Source organism: Malus sylvestris, chromosome 1 (assembly GCF_916048215.2).
Source record: "Malus sylvestris chromosome 1, drMalSylv7.2, whole genome shotgun sequence".
In the NCBI taxonomy this organism is placed as follows: Eukaryota; Viridiplantae; Streptophyta; class Magnoliopsida; order Rosales; family Rosaceae; genus Malus; species Malus sylvestris.
This window is the reverse complement of record NC_062260.1, coordinates 28144619-28169209: the sequence shown is the minus strand read 5'-3', so window position 1 is coordinate 28169209 and position 24591 is coordinate 28144619. Positions and strand designations below refer to the sequence as shown.

The 24591-nt window shown below is 38.9% G+C and overlaps 2 protein-coding genes and 1 long non-coding RNA gene across 18 annotated transcripts in view; 2 read left to right on the top strand and 1 right to left on the bottom strand.

Annotated features, from left to right (window-relative positions):
- The window catches only part of LOC126617056 (receptor-like protein EIX2), a 108962-nt gene that overhangs the window by 9025 nt on the left and 75346 nt on the right, over positions 1-24591 (top strand). For 2 of the 16 annotated variants that reach the window (XR_007621300.1, XM_050285158.1), the window contains exon 2: positions 17193-17491. The exons of 12 other annotated variants lie outside the window; for them this stretch is intronic. Coding sequence is in view for 2 of the 4 variants with exons in the window: in XM_050285176.1 (XP_050141133.1) it covers positions 15603-15989 (387 nt within the window). In the remaining 2 variants the exon portion in view is untranslated. Of the gene's footprint in view, positions 1-15602; positions 16063-17192; positions 17492-24591 lie in introns of those variants that run through there. 2 more of the 16 variants (XM_050285176.1, XM_050285181.1) reach the window with 2 other exon arrangements.
- LOC126617287 (uncharacterized) lies at positions 60-1139 on the bottom strand. Its single transcript, XR_007621319.1, has 5 exons — positions 1055-1139; positions 670-946; positions 504-565; positions 313-347; positions 60-230 (listed from the first exon to the last, which is right to left on the bottom strand). It is a non-coding gene; the product is annotated as an uncharacterized LOC126617287 (long non-coding RNA).
- On the top strand, positions 15059-15632 carry LOC126617223 (receptor-like protein EIX1). Its single transcript, XM_050285254.1, has 2 exons — positions 15059-15444; positions 15540-15632. Exons 1-2 carry the CDS (start codon positions 15105-15107, stop codon positions 15599-15601), a joined length of 402 nt encoding a protein of 133 aa, XP_050141211.1. The 5' UTR covers positions 15059-15104; the 3' UTR covers positions 15602-15632.

Below are 24591 nucleotides of genomic sequence, written 5' to 3'. Positions count from 1 at the left end.
CCCCCTGTCTCTCGCAGGCCCTCCCCGAAACCCAAATCGAAAGGGACCAAATGATAGCTGCCCGCTGACCCCCCCATCTCGCCCAAATTGGAGAGGACAAAACTGCCCTTCAGAATAAACCATGCCCACATTGGATTGTAATCAGTGATGGGCAAAAACGTAATTATCGAAACACTATTCATTTCTACAGTGCCACTTCCAAAGGCAAAAGATCAGTGCATCACCTGGATCTTCGAAACACGAGAATCAGGAAATGCTATACACAACGAAGCCACTCAGACACACGTATGGAGAAAAGAGTGAGAGATCAACCTGGTTATTGGACTTGTGTGGCCCAAAAATGTCTCCTAAAAGCAACGATGATCTGAAAGTTATGGAGTCTCCAATAAAACATAAACAACTGAAGCTGAAGAAAAGTACCAGAAAAAAGGGAGCAAGAAAACTACAAAAGCACAACGAATTGAATAGCATCAAGATCCAATCATGCCTTAGAAGAAATTTACCTGGAAGTCAACCTTAACCTTAACTTCAGGGAAGTCTTGTACATGGCTTTCCCTGCCATTTTCTGCAGTCATATTCCATAGTTACTTAACAGATAATCTCCATAACAGCTACTGAACCATCCCCACCACACGAAGGAAAAATAATTCAGACGTAGAAGTTGCCTACCATTATAGGTGCCATCCTCGAACTGCTGAATACTATCACGCGAGGACTTGATTGAGAACTTAAATTAGGATCCGACTTAGATGTGCTAAATTCTGGTCTACTTCTCATGTTTCCAGCAACAACCCAATCTGGATCCACCTCTGCTTCCCCTATTTGAAAAGTATCAGGAGGGCAAGTTTCCTGAGTATCTTTAGATATAAGACGATTTTGCTCATGCACTACACTTGATGAACTCCTGGTTCGTTCAGTGCTTGCATCGGCTACTGATGAACAATTACTGATTTTCAAAAATGAAATAAAGGGATGAACCCTAGCACCAAGTATATACAACTTATAAAACGTGACACTCTCAACTCTAAAGGGATGAAACAATGAAAAACTTTACCTTCTTAACTGGCATAATTCACCATCTTTTTCCTCCAACAAAGCCTGAAGTTCTGACAGCTTGAGATTGAGTAGCTTGATGTCTTTTTTCAGACGGTTGACAGTAGTCTTCTCTGAACTGATTTTCAAAAGGGCTGGCATGCGTGGTTTAGTTAAGGGCATTTTCTTCAAACTCAAAATACAGCAGCAAAAGCATAATAGGATCAAGGGAGGAAACAGTGCATTACCTGTTGAATCAAGGGAGGAAACAGAGAAGTCAAAACTCTTCCATACCTACCTCAGTAACCCATTCCTGACCGGGTAACCCCACAAACTGCACACACACAACCATGCCTTCCCCATCAATTCTTGCGGAAATGGCTTCCTGCTGGAACCAAGATTCTGAAAGCCAATGCAAAACTAACCTCGTTTTCACTTGAAATATACAAACTCAAAATAAATTAGAGCATGGTTGGTACAAACAAAACTGGTTTTCGTATGGTAGCTATGAAATTCTGATAACATCAAAAGTCTATGGAGTTGGACGCAACATATACAAAAATGTAAATAAAAAACAATTTTGAAGGATATGAGTACCATTGAAGATCTCACTAAAGAAATTCCTCACAGATAAACGCAAGGCCTCGTACCATTCCTTTGAAAAGTATATACGAAACTCAGGATCAGAGTTTGGTTTCTTTACATATGAAAAAGGTGAATCAACGAAAGACAGTAGCTTCATCATACCAAAATAGAAAGACGAAAAGACAAACCCACCAAACCATGCAGTCCAATCCTCGCCCCTTGGCAACAAATCATTCCCATTCGTTCCAAAGAACTCCAAAACTTTGTCCGTCCTTCCTGACTGGATGGCTTTCTCCTTCGTGTTGTCCGGCTTCCATCCCCGGCGAAAACAAGCAAACCAGGGCCTTTGGGCCGCTGCATCCGAGCCCAAACCTTAGGGCAGCCGAATACAAGCCCTTGTCATTTAGGCCTTTGGGCCAATTAGAATCGGACCTTAGGCCCGTGAAACCCCGAGCCCAAACTTGTTGAATCCCAAACCCAACCCTTTTCTTTCTTTATTTATTTATTTAAAAACCCAAAACCAACGGACCTAGGCCTTTGGGCCTTGGAACCCAAGCCCAGCTGGCCCATTAGAAGGACATAGTTTTTAAAGGGACCAATTGCACTTTAGGGGCCCATTAGAAGGACACATACTAAGTTGCCATATCTAAAAAGCTCTATGCAGGTTATTGACTAACCAGATTCGCATGCTAGATTTGGTGCTTAAGTTGTTGCCAGCAGATTCCTCATCAACCTTCAAGCAGAGGGAACTTTGAGGGTATGTAGCATTCATAATTTTGGAAGGGGGAAAGGGGGCAAATATTATTGTCTCTCTACTTAAAACAATTTGGAAAAACAAAAAGAGTCACTACTAAAACCAATTTCCTTTTATGATTAAGGTTTCTAAAAAATCTAGGAAAGTGAGGAAGAAGAAAACACCGATTGAGAAGGAAACAGAAAATAAACTCTTAGGAGAACATGCTACCATTCAAATAGAGATTGGCATCTCCAATGAAGAGCAATCAACAGATGTGAGTGTGTGTGACGGAGAACAGAAGCCTAAACACAATTTCTGATGGGAAAGAAGACACCATTATCCCTGATCAGCCTGATGAATGCAAAATATCTTTGTTGGAGACAGAAAAAATTGAAGACAGCCTGGCACGGATCGATCGCAGAGATTCTGACTATGCCAATGGTGATCTTGGTTATAGCACAGGCGATTCTTCTGCTGATGAGCAGGTAGCTGCAACTGATGAAGTTGATTTTAAGGTGTCAACTTTGATTTCTGCTTTTGCAAGCCACAGCATCATCCAGAAGTTGTGTTGGTTGCTTAAGTTTTATAAGAGTAACTCGACCAGTACAAATCACTACGTAGTCAGCATGCTGCGAAGGATAAGTGATGACCTGGGGCTCTCTCCGATGTTGTATCAGGTCAAACTTTATGTATCAACCTTATATAATTTTAAGCACCCATTTCAAGTTCATTTATCCTCTGAAGTTTTCATGGAAAAACTTTTGCATTTATCACTCCTCACTACATTCTATGGCATTCTAGCTGAGCAGAAGTCATGTCCATGCAAGGTGTATGAAAATATTGTCGATTTTTTGAAAAGTTTGGTCAGAAAAATGCTTAAAAAAATGAAAAATCAACCCCTACTTTTTGTGGAAGTTCTCTTCTGGAAAACTCGCAAAGAATGCCATTACATTAATGCTGAGTATTTATTGCAAGAGCTTGGCCATTTGAAGAAAGAAACTAGAAACTGGGCAAACAGTTTAGGGAATGATGAAATTGGTCAAATGCCTTGATGTGTCAAATGCCTTGATGAATTATGAAATGAGGCATAGAGATAAAAATCATGATAGTACATCTGAAGCTTTATTTGTTAGAGGTAGATCATCGGAGAGAAGATCATCTTCTAGTAGGAAAAAATCACAGTCTCAACCTAGAGGAAACTCTAAAGGTAGAAAACCTTTGGAAATGGATGAATGTGCCTTTTGTCGTAATAAGGGCCATTGGAAGAAAGATTGTCCTAGATTGAAGACCAAAGGCAAATAAAGTTCTGAAGCTAATGTTGCTTGGTTGAAACAAATTTTTTCTGATTTTGCTTTAACCACTTCCTCATCATTTGATTGTGCTACTAAGTGGGTGTTGGATACGGGTTGTACTCATCATATGACTCCTCACAAGGATTGGTTTTCAAGCTTGAAAGAGTTTGATGGTGGTGTTGTGTTCATGGGAGATGACAATCCTTGCACAACAAAAGGGATTGGTACAGTTCGTTTGAAGTTGCATGATGGCATGGTTAAAGAGTTGACAGGTGTTTGGTATGTACCGAATTTGAAGAAAAATCTTATTTCTTTGGGTACTTTGGAATCCAAGGGCTTCAGGTTTCATTCAGATGGACAGACATTGAAAGTTACTTATGGTGCACTTGTTGTGATGAAAGCTCCTTGATGTGGCCATTTGTATTTATTGCAAGGAAGCACTGTGACAGGTGAAGCATCTGTAGTCTCAGAAAATATGGGCACATCCAATTCTGATACTACTAGACTGTGGCATATGAGATTAGGCCATGCCGGTGAGAAAGCTCTACAAGGGCTTGTGAAACAAGGTCTTCTAAAAGGTGCCACGACTTGTAAGCTTGATTTTTGCGAGCATTGTGTCTTGGGGAAGCAAACTAGAGTGAAGTTTGGTACTGTTGTACATCAGACGAAGGGCATTCTTGATTATGTGCATTCAGATGTTTGGGGTCCTACAAAGACTCCCTCTTTGAGTGGTAGACATTGGTTCGTGACCTTTGTTGATGATTATTCAAGAAGGTCTTGGGTCTACACTATGAAGCACAAGAGTGAGGTGTTAAGCATTTTCTTGGGTTGGAAGAAAATGTTTGAGAACCAGACCCGGAGAAAGATTAAGATTTTGAGATCGGATAATGGTGGTGAATACACATCCGATCATTTCTTTAAAGTTTGCAAAGAGGAAGGAATTGTGAGACATTTCAATGTTCGAGGAACTCCACAATAAAATTGAGTTGCAGAAAGATTGAATCGAACCTTGCTTGAGAAAGTTAGATGTATGTTGTCTCAGTCGGGTTTAAGCAAGTCATTTTGGGCAGAGACAGTTAATTATGCATGTCACATCATCAACCGGTTACCCTCAGCTGTTGTTCAGGGTAAGACACCAATGGAGGTATGGACTGGAAAACCTTCTTCTGATTATGACTATATCTGTATTTTTGGTTCACCTGCTTATTTTCATGTGACTGAAAATAAACTTGATCCTAGAGCCAAAAAGGCTATCTTTCTTGGTTTTAGTAGTGGTGTCAAAGGTTACAGGTTGTGGTGCCCAGAGATGAAAAAACTTGTAATCAGCAGAGATGTGACATTTGATGAAGAAAGTATGTACAAAGACTCTGAGAAGAATGTGAAAGATGTCCAACATGTGGAGCTTGAGAAAGTTGCCTCTGGTACTTCAAATCCTATTTCCGCTGATGTTGAAGCCACTACAAGTGAAGAAGTTAGAGACCATGAGGATGTTGAAGAAGTTGAACCTGAAGATTCTATTCAAGTTGAAGAGCAAGTTTCACCTCAAGAGTCTATTGCCAAGAACAGAAGAAAGAGGCAAATTACCAAGCCAGCTCGGTATAGTGACTATGTTGCTTTTGCTCTTCCTATTATTACTGATGATATTCCATCCAACTTCGAAGAAGCCATTGAGAGTGAGGAGAAGGAGATGTGGTGCAATGCCATGGGTGATGAGATGAATTCTTTCTTGAAGAACAAGACTTGGGAGTTAGCTAAATTGCCTAAGGGCAAGAAAGCTATCGGTTGCAAATGGGTGTATGCCAAGAAGGATGATGCTGATGAGAAAAGCAATGTGAGATTCAAAGCAATATTAGTTGCTAAAGGGTATACACAAAAGGAGGGCATTGACTACAATGAAATCTTTTCTCCAGTTGTGAAGCATTCCTCAATTCGCATTATGTTATCTCTTGTTGCACAGTATGATCTTGAGCTTGTGCAACTTGATGTGAAGACGGCTTTCCTACATGGTGATTTGAATGAATAGATCTATATGTGTCAACCGGATGGGTATACAGTGAAAGGGAAGGAGAATTTGTTTTGCAAATTGAAGAAATCACTTTATGGCTTGAAGCAATCTCCAATACAATGGTATTTGAGGTTTGATAAATTTATGAGAGGCCAAAATTATTCTAGAAGTCAATATGATCATTGTATGTACTTCAAGAAGTTGCAAGATGGGTCTTTCATTTATTTGTTGATATATGTTGATGATATGTTGATTGCCTCAAAGAATGTTGAAGAGATTGAGAAATTGAAGAAGCAAATGAAGAATGAGTTTGAGATGAAGGATCTTGGTGAAGCGAAGAAGATCCTTGGCATAGAGATCACTAGAGATAGAGCGAAGGGTTTGGTCAGATTGAATCAAAGACAATACCTTGAGAAGTTGATTCGGAAGTTTAGAGTTCATGATTCAACCAAACCAGTTAGTACCCCTTTGGTTTCTCATTTTAAATTGAGTTCTCTACAATGTCCTAAAACTGATAAAGAGAAGTTGCAAATGAAAAATATACCATATGCAAATTTGGTTGGTAGTTTGATGTATGCAATGGTATGCTCTAGACCGGATATTGCTCATGCAGTTGGTATGGTGAGTCGATATATGCATAATCCAGGTAAAGAGCATTGGCAAACAACTAAGTGGATATTGAGGTATCTCCATGGTACTCGAGATGTTGGTTTATGCTTTGAGAGGGATGACTCTGGTATTGGTCATTTTGCAGTTGGTTATGTTGATTCAGATTATGCAGGTGATCTGGATGGAAGGAAGTCTACTACAGGCTATGTGTTTACTATGGCTAAAGGACCAGTTTGTTGAAGGTCCATTTTGCAGTCGTATGTTGCCTTGTCTACTACAGAGGCTGAATATATGGCAGTTGATGAAGCTATAAAGGAGGTCATTTGGATACATGGGCTGATTAGAGATTTGGGGGTCGATCAGAAACAGGTGGAGGTACATTGTGATAGTCAGAGTGCCATTTATTTGGCTAAGTATCAGGTTCATCATGCGAGGACCAAGCACATAGATGTGCGTTATCACTTTGTTCGTGAAATTGTTGGTGAAGGGGAAATCATTATCCAAAAGATTCCAACTAAAGACAACCCCGCTGATATGTTGACTAAGGCTGTTGGTGTAGCCAAGTTTGTTCACTGTTTGAACTTGGCTCACATTATGCCTATATAAAGAATGCGTTGAGCAGTAGGAGTTTTGGAGCATTTGGCTCGACATGAGTTGTTCTCTTGCTAGTGTTTGGGAGTGATTTTTGTGTTGATTGTGTTGGTTGGCTTATCATGGTGTTTTCGGAATTTGGCCAAGGTGGAGATTGTTGAATTATGGCCAAACAACTTTCGGCTATTAAACAAGGCAAAAGAAAGAAAAAGACAAATGATTATGTTTGTTGAAAAGAAAAAAGGAATATCATGATGATGTTTGTAAAGTAATCATTATGTCTTTACTTTGGTTTTGTTTATTGGGTGTTTATAATGGATGAATGTGTGCATACGGAGGTAAGAGAGAGGAAGGAAGTTTGCACCATTTTTTCTGTTTTAGTAGCCCATCTTTGAGAGAGCAAAGTGAGCTGCAGAGAGCAGAAAATTAAGAGCAGAAAAGAAGAAGAAGGTGCTCTTCTATTTGGTTAGTAATCATCCACCAAAGTAGTTGTTGTTGTAATAGCTTTGAGTTATATGTATAGAGAAGAAATTATTCATTATATTTCTTTCTCTATTTGTTTATGTGGTGTGTGAGAGTTATTAGTTGTATCGGGTTATTTGGGTTGTGAGATTGCCAACACTTTGTAAACTCCCATTTGGTTGATAGTGGATTATTGGGTGAGCTCCTACTGCTCCGAGGACGTACTCCAGTTACACTGACTGTTGAGGAACCTCGTTAAATCTTGGTGTCTTTTATATTTTGTTCTTGCATTTTCATTTGATAAATTTCCTGTGGGTTAGCTTGAGTTGGTTCCAACGGGTTTGGTGCTATCCTAGCACAACATGGATGAGATACTGCAAGAGGAGCTAACGAATATGCCTTCTTATTTCTTACAGTGATGGAGAAAAGTCTGGCAAAGCGGAGGGAGGTACTGCATATATTTCGGATAATGAGACTGATGGGCAAGCTAATTATGACAAGTACGTCCTTTATACTTACAACTTAATGATTAATATTGTTTATAAATTGTCATCTTAATGAGACCTTGATGCATTCGACTGTTGCAGTGAGGGAAAGTCCATAGAGAATGAAACTGAGAGGGTTTCTAGAGAAAACAAGCGACTTGTTATTGGAGCTGAACTGGAGATGAAAATTAAGGATCTGTATGAGAAGTATGGTTCCTTGATCTAAGATTCTTTCTTGAGCCTTTAACCCGGCATAGTACACCTGATATCAGCCGAAACATAATAATATAAAAAGCATTGGCCATGACGTGTGCATAATTTGAGTTGTGCCAATATTGTTTTTGCAGTGTAACCTACTTTTTTCATCCTGCTTTACTGAAATCTTTCCTAACAAATATGGTCAATCTAGATTCAAGGATGACCAGAATTGTAGTCATCTTATTGCGGAAGCTCTTGATCCTGATGGTAAAGTTTCATCAGCTCAAATTTCTAACAAGCTTAAACAGCTAGGGCTGAAAGTTGCACGAAGGAAAAGAATTCGGAAAGCTCAGGAATCTGTTTCCACTGGGCCTAGTCAAATTGATGGAGATGGAAGAGTAGAGGAAGCAGTTAACACTCATTCTGAATCAAAAAGCCAGCCTTTGTGAGTGTTTTGTCAATTAGCCATTAATTTCATGGCAAATCGTAATGCATGCTGGTTTTGTTTGTGTTGCTTCACTGCTCAGCTGTTAATTAATTTGACCTTAATATTTTTATAGGCGAGCAAGAAAAAGGGTCCGTGCCCTCAGTGAAGATCAGGAAGCTAATATCAGAGCTTTGTATGAGCAGTGAGTATTACTTGGTGGCTTGGTGGAAATATGAGATTTGACATCTTCTCACTTGATAAATGGTGAAGGATTACCAAAGAAAAGTAGATAATGGAAGTTTACTATTATATTGTTTTAAAGAAAAATTTGCTTTCTTTGATCTTCCCAGATTTAAAGGCCATAAGAAGTGCAGCCATATGATTGCAAATGCGATGGATGGAGATGGGAAATTCACAGCTCCTGAAGTTTCTCGTAAGCTTAAGCAGCTTGGTTTGCATATTCCTCGGAAGAAGAGGCCTTCACGTGGCATGCTGAAGGATGAGGATCATAGTGACTCTAATGCAAACAAAATGCACGACTCTGATGATGAAACACTATTTTCATTAATGAATGAAAAGGTAAATGTCAATGATTAGTATGTCCATCTTAGTTTTCACTGTTTTGGCGTTTTTACTGCATATGTCAGACTCCAATATCTTTACGTAAACCTTACAATATAAGGTTATTAAATTCATTATTCAGTTCGGTTTCCATATTCCGAATTAACTTGTAGGAATGTGTATTTGGTTCCATCTTTACACTCGCATGCATACGTAGATGTGTAAATACCTATGTCTGACAACTTTTTGTTTGAACTTCTAGGGGCAAGAAGGATAATAGCGACGAGTTGCTAGAACAGACTACTGGGCGAGAAGCGTTGGAAGATGATTCTGATGATGAAATCCTAAGCTCTGTTCTTAAGTAAATCTCTTCCCTCTCTCCATCCTCAAACCTCCCCCTGAGAAAAAAAACGAAAAAGAAGAATTCGAATAACTATAGTCATTGCATTCTGATTGTGTATGTAAGGTAGCCATTTTTCTAATCAAATTGTCTTTTGGATGTAGGAAAACTAGGCGATCCCTTTCCAAGTCCATGGATCAAAACCCCGAAGCCGTCTTGATTCAGGGAACAGAAAGCGGCAGTGTTTTGGAAAATGGAGTTGACAAAGGTGCTGCTGCCGAACGTGCGAGTCTGAATGGCAGAGAACAAAAGTCACAGGCACCAGCAATGGTAATCCATTAGATGTTGGACCTGTGAAAATTTTGGAGGATTTGCTACGTCTGGAAATGGACACTGATTTGGCAGATTAAGAGGATGAAGTAGGTACATTGCCAGTGAGTGGTGTAAGCAGAAGGAGGTCAAGGATGGTACTTGATGATGAAGATGATGACTGAGATTGCAGCACGGTCAGGTTTCACCGTGCTGGAGTATCGAAGGACGGTTTGGTTTCTGACTCTGCTGGAGTTGTTACACCATTATCCGTTGTCGCATGAATGTCAGAGATTATGTATAGTTACAGCAGCATGATCAGGTTTCACCGTGCTGAGTACCGAAGTGGTGAAATCATCCATTTTTCTTAAACCTGCAGTAGAATTTGGATTAGTGATATGTGTGTACATTGTGTAAGGGACTCCTGTGGACAGGGAAGGTCACCTCCGGACTGTTGGACCTTATTAGATGCCGCGTGGGGCATCATCCTACAAATAGTGGTCCCACAGTTGCCCCCGGCTATCGATTTCCGGATTGTAGAAGTTGGACAACTGATGAAGATTTTGGAGCAATTCTATCACATTATATACCAATGTTCATCCCCTTGTTTTTTGGCCTGAATGTTCAATTATTAATTTATTATGGTTTACCAGTCCCAGCCGCTTAATATTCCAAGTGCAATTTCATGTAATTCTCTAGTTCATCTTATTCTAATGGTCTGTATTATAAAAGATTTCGAGAAGGCTATATGAAATATAATCAACAGTAAGAAAATATAAATGGAATACAATATTTACAAGGTTCAGTAAAATGTGCTTACATTCTCGGAGTGGACTAGGATTATCTTCCCTTCTCTTTCCATCCCCTTCACTTTCGTCCTCTCACATTTTCTATTTTATTTTTCTCTTTATATATAAAATTAATACAAAATGTTGACGTGGCTTAACCGCGACCGTTCAAATAAGAAATGAGAGAATAAGAGGGAAAAAAACAAGGAAAGAGAATCCAACCATCCATTCCATGCCCCCACCACCTTTCTCTTCTTCTTCCAATCCCTTTTTCCACCTTTTCTCTACCACTTTCCCTCATTTTCTCGACCACTTTACCTCCTTTCCACCTTTTCCCTCCACCCACCCTTTCCCACCTTTTCCCTACCACTTTCCCACATTTTCTCGGATGAGGAGGATCTGAGGGATAATTTTGTCGTGTGATTAATTTTTATCAGATATTATTTGTGTTTAATTTTAAATAAAAAAAATCAAAAATAATTTCTAGCCGCAAGATGATAAATAAAAGGATACTATGAAGTGATTCCCGAGATCTTCACAAAAGGGATCCGGATAAGATCCTATTTCCCTTTTCTCAGATTTGGATCTCATCCGGATCCTCTTTGTGAGGATCTTACATTTTATCCGTTAATCGTACATCGTGCAACCAAAAATTATTTTGAAATTTTTTTATTTAAAATTAAACACAAACAGTACGTAATGATATCTAACCACACGATGTTTGATAAATAGATGAGATGTGAAGATCATAAAGAGGATTCGGAGAGGAACCTCATCCTCTTTTCTCTACCACTTTCCCTCATTTTCTCTACCACTTTTCCTCCTTTCCACCTTTTCCTCCTTTCCACATAGACCTACTCCAACCTTTGGGAATAAAACTCAAATTTTATATTCTAAACCTACTCCAATTTGCTCCAACCCTTGAGCCAAATATGAGTTTTAACCCAAAACTCATATTTGGGGCATATTTAGCCTAGGATTCCCCTCGGGTTATTGGGCTGGCCCACCATATATGTGTATTTTTTTTGTAGTTCTATGTTTATGAATTCACCGAATCCAACAGTTAAAATCTAATATGATCAAATCTAATGATCCAAATTTAAATCCAACAACTAAAATAATTAAAAAAAAATATTCTTTTATGTGTTTCATATTCTTTCATAGTGTTCCATGAGTTTCATTGTCACGTCTCGATCCCGACATACGCCCAGGATCGACACGTGATGTCACCAAAACTCGTATCTCAAACTTAATTATTCCACCTCCAGAATATGGCAAATTACATCTCCAGAATCTAACTTCGTAGTGATTTTTCGTATACTTTATGACTGCATCTAACCTCCTCGTTAGACTGCCTACGTACCCTCAACAGGGATCAAGCCATTCGTAGTTCGTCATACATTACACTCGAACAATTATCACACAATTCACTTTATCTTCAACGTGATACATCCACAACATGTAACATATCAAATAACAACAAAGCATAATATTAATCTCAAGCTACCTTGATCAACTAAAATAATAATAATAATAATAACAATCATATTCAACGTCATTTCACAATCCTGTAAATTAAACAATTCATGAATTAAAGATGCATGATCTTAGCATTTAACTACGTTAATCAAACAATGCGATAACATATCATTTATGAATCTAGTTAAAGAACCCAATATAATTCCCTAATTGGATTATAAGTAATAAACATGGTAAATTTAATTTATATTCACAAGGTCTAGTACAGGTAATTCCCATTCACTCGAATCGAGGGTTCTAGACTAACTTTATGGAAATGAGCAAGAGCAATGATTCTAGACCACTAAACGGAATCTAAAATATCAAGCGGTTTCTCGTAATCTATCCAGACCTGTCACATGTAAAATCAATGCATGTGGGCCAAGTCTAATTTGGCCGAAAAAGCCTTAAAACGCCATAAACCTACCGAAACCCTAGAATTTGGGTGTCCTCAATTTGACTCCATAACAGCTCTGACTTCCCAAACAATGCATGGGCTTTGTTCATGAGGTTGAGGGGAGTCTATTGGTGGTGGTCAAAGTTACATTCAAATTTTGGTGGATCGCCACCACGAGCTCGTCGCACTCCGTGCAGGTGTTCACCATTTCGGGGCCAATTTTCCTCCAATTTGGGGTGGAATGAGTAGAGGGGATGATGGGAAATGAATTCCAGGTGGTGAGGTGCTTCAACTTGTCGGAAATTGGCTTGGAGGCCACCAGATTTCATGGCTTCCACAGGTTAGGTTGCACGGGTCATGAGACCCGGTTTTCTCCCCACCCCCCCCTTTTTTTTCCTCTCCTTTCCCCTTCTTTTCTGATTGGTTGCTCCTTTTTTTTTTTTCCTGATTGGTCCTCCTTCCAACCTTTACTTCTGATTGGCCACAAAAGCACATACCTCATTCGTTTTTTTCCTTCAAAGTAGGAGTTTAAATAATTTCTAAAATCTATAGTTTAGTAACACAACTCCAAACGTCCGTAACTATACCGTTATAATCCGGACTCACAAACAGCTTTCACCTATACATTTGGGGTTTCGAGATCTATTAAAAAATATAAATTGTGACCTCAAAAGGTTTACGGATTTTAAATAATTAATTCCAAACTTCAAACTTTGTAACTAGTTTAATTAAAATCTAAATTCAAACAAATTAAAATAATTTCTCGAGAAATAATATAAAATCTCAATAATATAAATACGTAGATTATAACAGTGAAATCCAGGAACGGGATTTTACATTCATGGTGTTGGTTTAGTAATTTTTCAATATTTGTTGGAATCAAAATATTTTTAGGTTAAATGTTCATAAAATTAAATTAAAATAATCTACATAATTTGTTAAAAAGAAGTTACTTTAAGAGAAAAAAATACGCTAAATTAATTCTTTAATAATGTCAGGCCAAAATTTTAGAGTTAAAACCTAATTTTTTTGAGTTGAAAATTTTAGTTTTTAACACAAAAATTGAGGATGGTCTTACTCTTACCCTCCTTTTCCTCCACTTTGCTTTGTTTTTCTACGACTCCATCTTCCTTTTTACAACCTTTTCTCTCTCAGCGTCCACATAACGACAACAAAGGATCAATCCATAAAACATCTATTGCTTTTCACTCCCAAATCCACGTACAATTCAATTCACCATTTCACATACCATGTTGCTCACAATCATATATTCTGTCTTGTTTGCTCTTACATCTGCCAAATGCTGTTTGGGTGCTGGAATCAGTTCCAACATCGGGTGCTTACAAACAGAAAAAACCGCCCTGCTTCAGTTCAAACAAGGCCTCATCGACAAGTCCAACGTTCTTGCCTCTTGGGAAACCGGCAAAGATTGTTGCGAGTGGAGAGGAATCGCTTGCAATAACGAAACAGGTCATGTCGTCACCCTAGATCTCTATCACAACTCTTTTGGTATTTATAGTGTTGAAACTCCTCTAAGTGGTGTGATTGCTCCTTCTCTACTTGAATTGCCATATCTAACTAACTTGGACCTCAGTTTCAATCATTTCCAAGGACAAATTCCCAAGTTCATCGGTTCTTTGAGTCGATTGGAGCAACTCAAACTAGCAGGTGCCAATCTTAGCGGACCAATTCCTCCCCAACTCGGAAATCTCTCTAGTTTGTATACTCTTGATCTTGCACAGAACCATGTCACATTCGAAAATCTCAAGTGGTTATTTCATCTTTCTTCCTTGAGGTACCTGTATGTCGGATCTTAATTTTTCCGAGGTTGTAAATTGGCCAGAATCTATAAGCAAACTCCCTTCACTTGTTGAGCTTCATTTGTCTTCGTGTAGTCTTCCCAATATCAAACAGAGTTCGCTTTCTTTTGTCAATTCTTCAAACTCTCTTGAAGTCCTTGAACTCTCGAATAATTTTCTTAATCTTTCGATATTTTATTGGATGGTCAATGTCAGCACCAACCTTGTTTACATTGGTTTAGCTGATAGCCAGTTGCAAGGTCCCATCCCAGATGTGTTTGCAAACATTGTTTCTCTCGTGTCTCTTGATCTCTCGGTTAACGAACTTGAAGGCGGGATACCGAAATCATTTCAAAACCTTTGCAGCTTAGAGTGGTTGAGTTTACTGGAAAACAAACTTTCCGACAGACTTGAAGACTCTGTCAAAAACTTGTCTTGTGCTCAAGACACCCTCGAGTCCTTGTTCTTGAGTGGGAACCCGTTTTCGGGTTCATTTCCTGATAACCTTACAAGATTTTCATCCTTGAAAGATTTGTACATAGATGTCACCAACGTAAGTGGATCTCTTCTAAAAAGTTTTCAGCCACTCTCCCAGCTAAGATACTTGAGCCTAGTTCAAAACCAGTTCACCGGATCACTGCCTGATTTTACAGGTCTTTCATTGTTAAGGCAGTTACTTATCTCCTACAATCAACTCAGCGGATCTCTACCTGAGAGTATCGGCCAACTTTCCTGCCTCGAAACGTTGGATCTTTCTCGGAATTCTTTGAATGGTGTCATAACTGAAGTGCACTTCTCCAATCTCTCCCGTTTAAAATATTTGGATTTTTCTCATAATCCTTTGTCTTTCAACTTGACCTCGGATTGGAATCCGCCTTTCCAAACCAAAATACTAGGATTGTCCTCTTGCAAGGTTGGCCCTGCTTTTCCGAAATGGATTCAAACTCAAACAAAACTTACTTCACTTGACATGGTTAATGCTGAGATTTCGGATTCTATACCTGATAAGTTTTGGGATCTGTCTTCCAGCTTACTCGATTTAAACCTATCGATGAACCAAATCCATGGAAAGTTGCCAAATCTATCAACAAAAAACTCCAACTTCTTTTCTTTTGACTTGTCATCTAATCTCTTGGACGGCCCACTTCCACCATTTCCTTCAAATGTATCCATCCTGCGTCTCTCCAAAAACATGTTTTCAGGACCCTTATCTTCCTTTTGTGAAACAGAATCTCCAAACTTCTTTGATCTAGACCTTTCTCACAATCAGCTATCTGGTGAACTTCCTAGTTGTTGGATGCAGTTTCAAGGTTTGGTCTTTTTGAACATGGCTAAGAACAATTTCTCCGGGAAAATTCCATGCTCATTAGGCTACTTAAAGTATGCTATGTTCTTACACTTACAGGACAACAAACTTTCGGGAGAATTGCCTTCTTTGGAGAACTTTACAGAATTAAGAGTTGTTGACCTCGGTGCCAATAAACTATCTGGAAATATACCGACATGGATAGGCCCGAGCCTAACAAAGTTGCTGGTTCTTCGCTTAAAGTCGAACGAGTTTTATGGAAGCATACCTTTAAGTCTATGCAGTCTTCCTGCGCTTCATGTTTTGGACTTCTCCAAGAACAATCTATCTGGAGCCTTGCCCCATTGCCTCCCTAACATAACAGCTTTGTCTTCGATGTCCCCCGAGGTGGAGGACAACATCCCTGTTGGGTTTGTGCAACTGGTTTGGAAAGGAATACAGATTGAGTTCGGCCAAAATCTTCATCATTTGAGAAGCATTGACATTTCGAGCAACAACTTAAGCGGAGACATTCCAGAAAGTGTAACATGTTGGATTTATCCAATATAAATCAACCTTTAAGTGGTCTATTATATGTAATAGGAATGTAATATTGGAGAATAATGTTAATTGTGATTTGATCTCTTAAAGATATCAATCCTATATAAGGTGTCTTATATTGGAAATAGGATTGATGGAATCCTTAATAATATATGATTATGATATTTTACTTGAGAGCCAAGAAATGAGAGTTTTAGTTTTTCCTTATGGACGGAATCTAAGACTTTTGGCTAGTATATAAACACCGGTCCCTGCTAACCCTAGACACGACAACTAAGGCTTCCTATAGAGCATTGTCATAAAGCTAGCAGTTTACAGAAGAGTTGGTGTTTTCTGTTTGTGACGGCAAACATAAAGCTAGGAGTTTTATCGATGACGTCTTGCTTGCATGGCTATTGCATCTTCGGTAACTACCATTGGAATCAGGTCAGTCACTCTTCGTTTGTGTTTTAATTGTATAACCTTATAAGGTTAACATAACAAGCTTGCTGAAGTTGATTTCTCTGAACCTGTCAAAAAACAATTTTACTGGGGTGCTTCCTAACAACTTTGGTCAGCTTGAGATGTTAGAATTGCTTGATTTGTCACGAAACCAGATATCTGGTAGCATTCCTCCGAGTTTTTCGAGCTTACATTATCTTAGTGTCTTGGACTTGTCATACAACAACTTATCAAGAAGAATTCCCCTAAGTACTCAACTTCAAAGTTTTAATGCTTCTCAATTTACTAGAAATCTTGGACTTTGTGGGCAACCGCTCACACCAGAATGCCCGGGAGATGTAACAACGGAAGATCCAGCAGTCCCTAATGGCAGTGGAAGTGACAAGACCAAACAAGATGATGATGGTCTCATAAGCTTTGGATTTTATGTTAGCTTGGTGCTTGGATTTATCATAGGATTCTGGAGTGTTTGTGGTACTTTAGTTCTTAAGACGTCTTGGAGGTATGCCTATTTCCAGTTCTTTGATGATATAAAAGCTAGGATTATGTGAAGACCGGTTCCTGTGAAGGCAAAGCTGCAGGGGAGATTTCAAAGGTAAACGGTAAAGCTCTACTCTCCTAATTCGTTATATATTTCCGAACTCTACCTGTTAAATTCGGTTGTATTTTTCGAGCTAAATGAGATATTTCGGTAAAAGATTGCCGAAACATTATTTTTAAGCTTTTTATTTATTTACCCTTAATTTAAGATACTTTTTGTTGACTTTGTAGATATGGAACCACAAGGATCATCAGAAAAAAAAGTCGCCGACAAGTAATATCGTAGCTCTCGTTGGGGCAGAAGCGTTCTCTAGAATTTAAATTTCTAATGGCTCAACTTTCGTTTTTTTAGATTCGATATAAAATGGGGAAGCGTTTTTTTCTTTTTCTTTTATTCTGATGCAATGTGATATAAAATGCCATCAACTAAGATGCTTGTGTGTCTAAAGGGTTATGTATAATAGATTGCTTGGTCATGCTGTGTGGACTTATTTTCAATCGGATCGGATCTTCCCATATGATTTTTTTTCTTTTTCGGTTTCAGAATTTCAGATTCTAATTGGTCGAAATATTTTGGAATGTTTTGGCTCAGAATCAGATATTCCTATCCAAGTTGCGCCCTAGCCGTGTGTAATATAGTTCCGACAAGAATCATATAAAGTTGAATAAAACAGGGTATTTCCCAGCCCCAAAGGCAAAAGATCAGTGCATCAAAGAATTGCTATGCTCTATGAAATCTGTTCAGTGATTTACACCTCCATACGAATACAAGACACATTGCTCGGATGAAAGCCAGAACGAAACCAGTTCAAACGCACCAGGAGTCAACTTCATTCAACGTCATCCGCGCTGAGAACACTGAGATAAAGTCGGAAACATTTATGACAAAGATGTTATTCGGACAGAGTTATCAGCTGATCCTGTTAAGAAGATTGGTAAAGTCGCGTGCCAATCTACAGTAGTTATGGCAGCACTGTGTGGGAGAGTTCTCAACCCATTCGTATGACCCCGAACCTGAAAAGTTAATGAAACAATAAATTGCGTTAACACAAAGCTTCACGTAGATCTTCAGAAAATGACAATCAGGAAACTTTATACACAACGAAACCACCAGACACGAATGGAGAAGAGAGAACAACCTGGTATATGGGTGCTCTTACGGAACCGAATGTTACCAACCGTCTCCTCCCATTGGCATCTAATGCCATGTCATGTCTGCAATTTTTTGACCAAAGGATTAGGCCTTGGTTTTGCAAGCTCCATTCAAACATCTCAAAAGTATTTACTTTTGAGAGGACAAAATCATAAGACCAGCTGCAGTTCAACTAATAATTGTCCCATTTCCGGATTGTAGAGTTTGGGCAACTGATGAAAATTTTGGATTGATTCTATCACATTATGTACCAGTGTTCTGATAACAATAAGAACAAACTATGGAGAAGAACTGAGAAGAACTAGAGAGCTTTCGAAGAGAGAGAATGTAGAGAGAGAAATGTTATTTCATTACATCCAACCATTACATCATCCATCCTTATAAATACAATGACACATAACTAACTTCTAGAGTCTCCAATACACTTGTGACACATGGCAGTGTAAAACAATACTAAGCTTTTATCCTAACATTCCCCCTCAATCTTATGTTGGGCATTCCCGAGCATAAGATTGGTACAATGAGAACTAAACAATAAACATAGACCCTTTGTAAGAATATCAGCAAATTGTTTCGAGGAATTAACAAACTGCAACAGAATTGTGCCTTGCTACACTCGTTCCCGCACAAAATGGCAGTCTATCTCTATGTGTTTAGCTTTAGAATGTAGAATGGGATTAGTTGCTAAAGCCATTGCTGATATATTGTCACAGTGGAGCAATGGAGTTGTTGAAGAAGATGAAGATAGATCCTCGAGTAACTACTAAATCCACACAGCCTCAGCAGTGGTAGTTGCCATTGCCCTATATTCTACCTCAGTCGAAGAACGACTAACAGTATGTTGTTTCTTAGAACGCCAAGAAATTGGATTATCACCTAAAAACACAACAAAACCAGTGGTTGACTGTCTATCGTTAGGATCCTCAACCCAATCAGCATTTGTGTAAGCTCTTATATCAAAATTACCAGGTCTAAAACACAAACTGAGAGTTAGAGAGCCTTTGAGATACCTCAATATGCGTTTTACAGCAACAAAGTGACTGTCAATAAGAGAATGCATAAACTGGCATACCTGATTGACAGAGTAAGCTATATCAGGGCGAGTGAAAGTCAAATACGGTAAGGCCCCTACTATACTTCTATAAAGACCTGGATCATGGAATTGACGACTACCATGATTTAAGAGCTTTATGTGTGGATGACAAGGAGTGGTACAAGGCTTACTGTCAAACATATATGCCTTATGCAGCAAGTCCTTGATATATTTGGACTGATGAACTAACAATCCCTGAGGTTGATACTCAATCTGCAGCCTAAGAAAATAGTGTAAGACCCATAAGTCCTTCATATCAAACTCCCTGGTTAATTGATTAATCACATATTGAACATGTGAATCATCATCGCCATTGAGTATAATGTCATCAACATATAACAGCAACACAACAAGGGAATGACCATCACTTTTAACATATAAAAAAGGATCTGCGTATGAGGAGCCCAAACTGAGAATGAATCTAAAAAATCTTTCATTCCAAGCTCGAGGAACTTGTTTAAGGCCATACAAAAACCTTTCTGATTTGCATACCAAATATGGATGATCCTTGTCAATAAACCCTTGTGGTTGAGACATGTACACCTCTTTATCGAAAAAATCATGCAAAAATGCGTTTTTATTATCTAACTGCTTAAGTTTCCAGCCATTTGTTGTAGCCAATAACAACATTAGCCTAACGGTAGTAGGCTTAACCACGGGGCTAAAAGTTTCATAGTAATTGAGACCAGCTGCTTGAGAGAACCCCTTGGCCACTAAACGAGCCTTATACCTAGCCACAGATCCATCAAGATTTCTTTTTTACTTTATATATCCATTTACAACCCACCAAGTTCTTATGAGATGGGAGAGGAACAAGAGTCCATGTTTTCTATTTAAGAAGTGCCTTCATCTCTTCTGTCATGGCTTGTCTCCATTGAGATGATTTAGTAGCAGCAGTAAAAGATTGAGGGTCATTGACATCTTCTTAAACAAAAGCAGAAAGAGCCTTCTTTTTGAAAATCCCTGACAACCTTGTTTACATTGGGTGAGTATTAAGACTGACCACAAATACTTGTTGTAAATCTGGAACTTAAGAACTTGTTACATCAGGATGAGACTCAGATGGCATCTGTTACACCCCACCCCCTTATTTATAGTATAATTTCATATTTCCCTAAAAGTTCCTGAAAACTATCAATTTGGTCCTTAATTATTTACCCATTTCTGATTTTAAATTTTTTATGTTCCTCCACTCCTTAACTGCCATTTGGCAGCACCCTAACTCTCCATATTTTTCTTCTTTTCTTCCCCACCCCCATGACCCCTCTTCTCTTTCTTTTAACTTTCTGCTCTATCTCTCCCGTATCCCTTGCTCCCATATACACACACACGCACGCGCACACACACACACACCCATTACCATACTCCCATACCCATTCACTCCCCATTATCATCATCTCGTTGTCTCTCTCTCTCTCGGCTTGCGAGGCTCGACAGAGCCCAGGAAAACCCAGCGAACCCATGGGCACCCAAATCTGAATTTCGAACACCACCGGCCGTTCCACAACAAACCAAGGGTATAACCTCAATCCCCTCTCTTTTCTCTTTAATTTGATGCATAGATCGGAGCTTAGGGTGTATGTTTGTAGTTGGCCGGGGCTGTAGAAGTTCCGGTGTCCTTCTCTGGTGAACACCAGGCCTTTAGGCCGTTCTCAAAAGGCCACGAGCCTTAAGCCCGTTTTACTTAACCCTAAAACCTTTTCAAAATCAGGCCTTAGGGCCGTGTGGGTCTGGGCCGAGCACAGAAACCCCTGAAATCCTAAACCCTTTCAGAACAGGCCTTCGGGCCTTGGAAGAACTAGGTCATTCAGCCCGTGTAGCAAAACCCTAAACCTTTGGGCTTTAAGACCTGAACTCTAAAAACCCAAAAATCCTAAACCCATTCCCTTAAACCATGTAGACCCAAAACCCATTTCCTTTTTAGTTTCTTTCATTTAAATTGTTTTTAAAAAACCTTAGGGCCCAACCCAAATTTAAGCCAATCTAACCCTTTGACCCGTTGACTCTGACTATTGACTTGGTATACGGTTAGAGTTGACTTTGACTTTGACTTTGACCAGTTAATGGTCAACGTTGACTTTTAGAGTTGACTTTTCGGGGTTTCATCCCGGACCTCTCCTAAGCTAATTCGACGTCCTGGACCCGTTTCTGAAGTCCGTTTTCCCAAATTCAATCGTTTGAGTAGAGTTTGACTAAATGTAACCTTTATGTGATTAGGGGCAATTATAGTGGCGTTTCCGTCTTCACTAGCAGCATGGCTTTTCGACGGCGAAGTACTGTGAGTGGACCCTTTCTAAAATGATATGATTTATGGTTTAATTGCATAAATGAATTGCATGCCTTACGAGTTATGAACTGATTTTATGTTAAGCATGTTTATTGAATATTTTGACTTTCGTCGCGTGTTTTTGGTGAGGAATTAATTGTTGGCCTATATTGAGCTATATTTTAAAATATCGTATTTTCTATAAAAACCATGAACTGGTAGACTATCTGATGGATGAGGATAGGATGCTAGAATATGTTTTAGAAACCCCTCTTTATAGTATAGACGATGAATGACTTTATACTATGAAGTGGTTATTTTTGAAAGGCGTTACTATTTGTGCCTACCTAGTGGACACTATGCCGCCTGGGGCGAGGATCTGGTGTTGGCAGATAGGCCGGGAGAAATAATCCCTAGCTACGGGCTGAGGGACACGGAGCAGGCATTGGGCCGGGAGTTGGTAATCTCTGGCTACGGGCGCAGAGACCATGGTGCTGTCATACGGTCGGGAGTTATATTTATTTAATGATCTTACTAGCAGCACACCGCGCTTACGAGACGATCTACGAGATGATACACGCGATGATTTATATGACGTTTTTCCGCGTTATACCTGTTGAGATGTTTTATAGCATGCTAAAGTTTCAGAAAACCTATCACTTATTATGCTAGTAGTTTTCATTATATATAAACCTGGGGGTTAGTATGTTCATAACAGTTTTCGTATTATGTATATATATGAACTTGGTCCACTCACCCTTGTTTTACGCCCCCTTTTAGGATTTAGAATCGAGGCATACGATCATGACGTCAACGCTTTCACATTGGCATATTCGAGTCCTCTTGGTGTAGGACCCACCTCCTTTTATTTATTCAAATTTTTATTAGTTCTTTTAGAGCTCTAGTTAGTTGTATGCTCTGAACACGTTCCTAAATTAGTAATTCATGGTATTTTAAATTCATAACCTGTATTTATTTCTTACTCTTAGCTTTTGTATCAATTAATGGCTTTCGTCACCCTCGGGTGTCGGCCAGCACGTGTCTATCCTGGTATTCGGGGAATATCAGGGTCAGAGCTTGTTAGCATCAATGAAGATGCATAACCTGAAGTAGAAGTGCCTTCAGTAGGACTAAGATCACCAATTTGCTAAAAATCGGATTGAGTAACCGGTGTTTGAGAAGATGATATGTGTGGAAATGGTATTGGAATGATTGGAGGATGATGAAAGGTAGTAGGGTGAGCTATTGAAATTGGAATTGATGCAGAAGATATAGTAGGACTGAAGGAGGAAGAAGATAGACCATATGCACTAGGAAAAATAGTTTCAACAACCAAAACATGCCTAGAGACCATTAGTTTGTTATCTCTTATAGCATAACAGATATACCCCTTATATTGAGCAGCATACCCCAAGAAAATACACTGAGTGGTCTTAGGATCAAATTTATGGTGTCTATAAAGTTTTAAGGAAGGGTAACAAGCACATCAAAAAACCCTCAAGTGATCAAGTATAGGTGGAGATTGCATCTTTAACACATAAGTAGGTAGTCTATTAATAAGATAGGTAGTTGTGGCGCATGCATGAAACCAAATCTTAGATGAAGGATAGGCTTTTTGAAGTAATGTAACAGCAGTTTCAACAAAGTGCCTATTCTTTCTTTTAGCTAAACCATTTTGCTTAGGGGTGTATAGACAAGATTTTTGATGAACAATGCCTTTGGTTGTAAGAAAGTTTTGAAATGAAGTACTAACATATTCACCTCCACCATCACCTTGCAAAACTTTGACAGTTGTAGAAAAATAATTTTGAACATGGGCATGAAGCTGGACAAATATCTCAAAGACAGCAGCTTTATTATTCAAGGGAAAAATCCATGTATATCGTGTACATTCATCAATAAACGACACATAATAGCTATACCCTTCTATAGACTTAGTAGGAGATGGATCCCATACATCTGTATGAATGACTTCAAAAGGAACAAGAGATTTTGAAGACATTATAGGAAAAGGTAACTTGGTGAACTTGCCTTGTAAACAAGCAGTACAAGTTTGAGATGTTGAATTACAAGGAGAATTAATAGCTAACTTACTAAGAGTTACTTGTATGACAGAATTGGTGGGATGACCCAATCTGCAATGCCAAAGGGAATCATTTATTCTCTGTCTAAGAAAAGCTACAGGATTTGTCATTGGTGGTTTGAGAATTGGAAGTGGATAGATATCTTGGTTACTCAATCCTTGATAGAGAACCTTGTTGGTGACCTTGTCATGTATACACACAGAAAACTCATCAACAATACACCTATAATTGTTGTCTTTGCTTAATTGATACATAAACAGTAAGTGCTGTGACAGTTGTGGAACTTGTAACACATATTTTAACTCAAGTGTATGAGAAGGAGTAGATAAACTAGCTTGACCAATGTGTGAAATTTGTAAACCTTCACCATTAGCACCAGTCACAGTATCTGAGAAAGCATATGGAGCAGCAGCTTGCAGATTTGACAAATCGGATGTCATATGATTAGTTGCTCCAGAATCCAGCAACCAATACATTTGTTGGGGGGCTATTGGTGAGAAATTAGTTTGTGCAATAAAAGCAACATGTGAATTATTGTAAGGAGACATCACTCCATTGTGATACTAAGATGAAGACATCATAGTGGGATTCTACACTTGAGATGAAAGTGGAGTTGGAGACTGAAGATGCGGCTGCAACTGTGAAGAAGTCAGAGGATATGAATGATGCTGAAACATCATAGGAGATAAGGAGAAAGTCTGAGACATAGGCACAGTCATAGATCAGGATTGTTCCTATCAAAGCAAGTGGCAGCTGTGTGTCCATTTCTGTGGCAGATTTGGCAACCATTTTGAAGATAGTTCAAAGCTACATGGCCCTTCTTATCGCATATTTGACAAACAAGCAGTGGTTGAAAAGATTGTCCCGAAACCATTTGAGATCCAGCGTTCTGAAACTGAGACTATGACTAAAGAGAGGGCTATGCAAAGTTTTGATATCCAGAAGGTTGTTGAAAACTAGCATTAAACCTTTTCCCTTTACCCTTATTTCTATACTTATTCCCCTTGAAATTGTTATAAGTTCCAGAACCAGTC

Bases quoted from the DNA above. Each gene is read 5' to 3' on its own strand.
- LOC126617223 (XM_050285254.1), top strand. From the start codon at position 15,105: ATGGTTAATGCTGAGATTTCGGATTCTATACCTGATAAGTTTTGGGAT. The intron at 15,445-15,539 runs GTTTGGTCTTTT...TTACACTTACAG, and splicing joins TTGTTGGATGCAGTTTCAAG to GACAACAAACTTTCGGGAGA.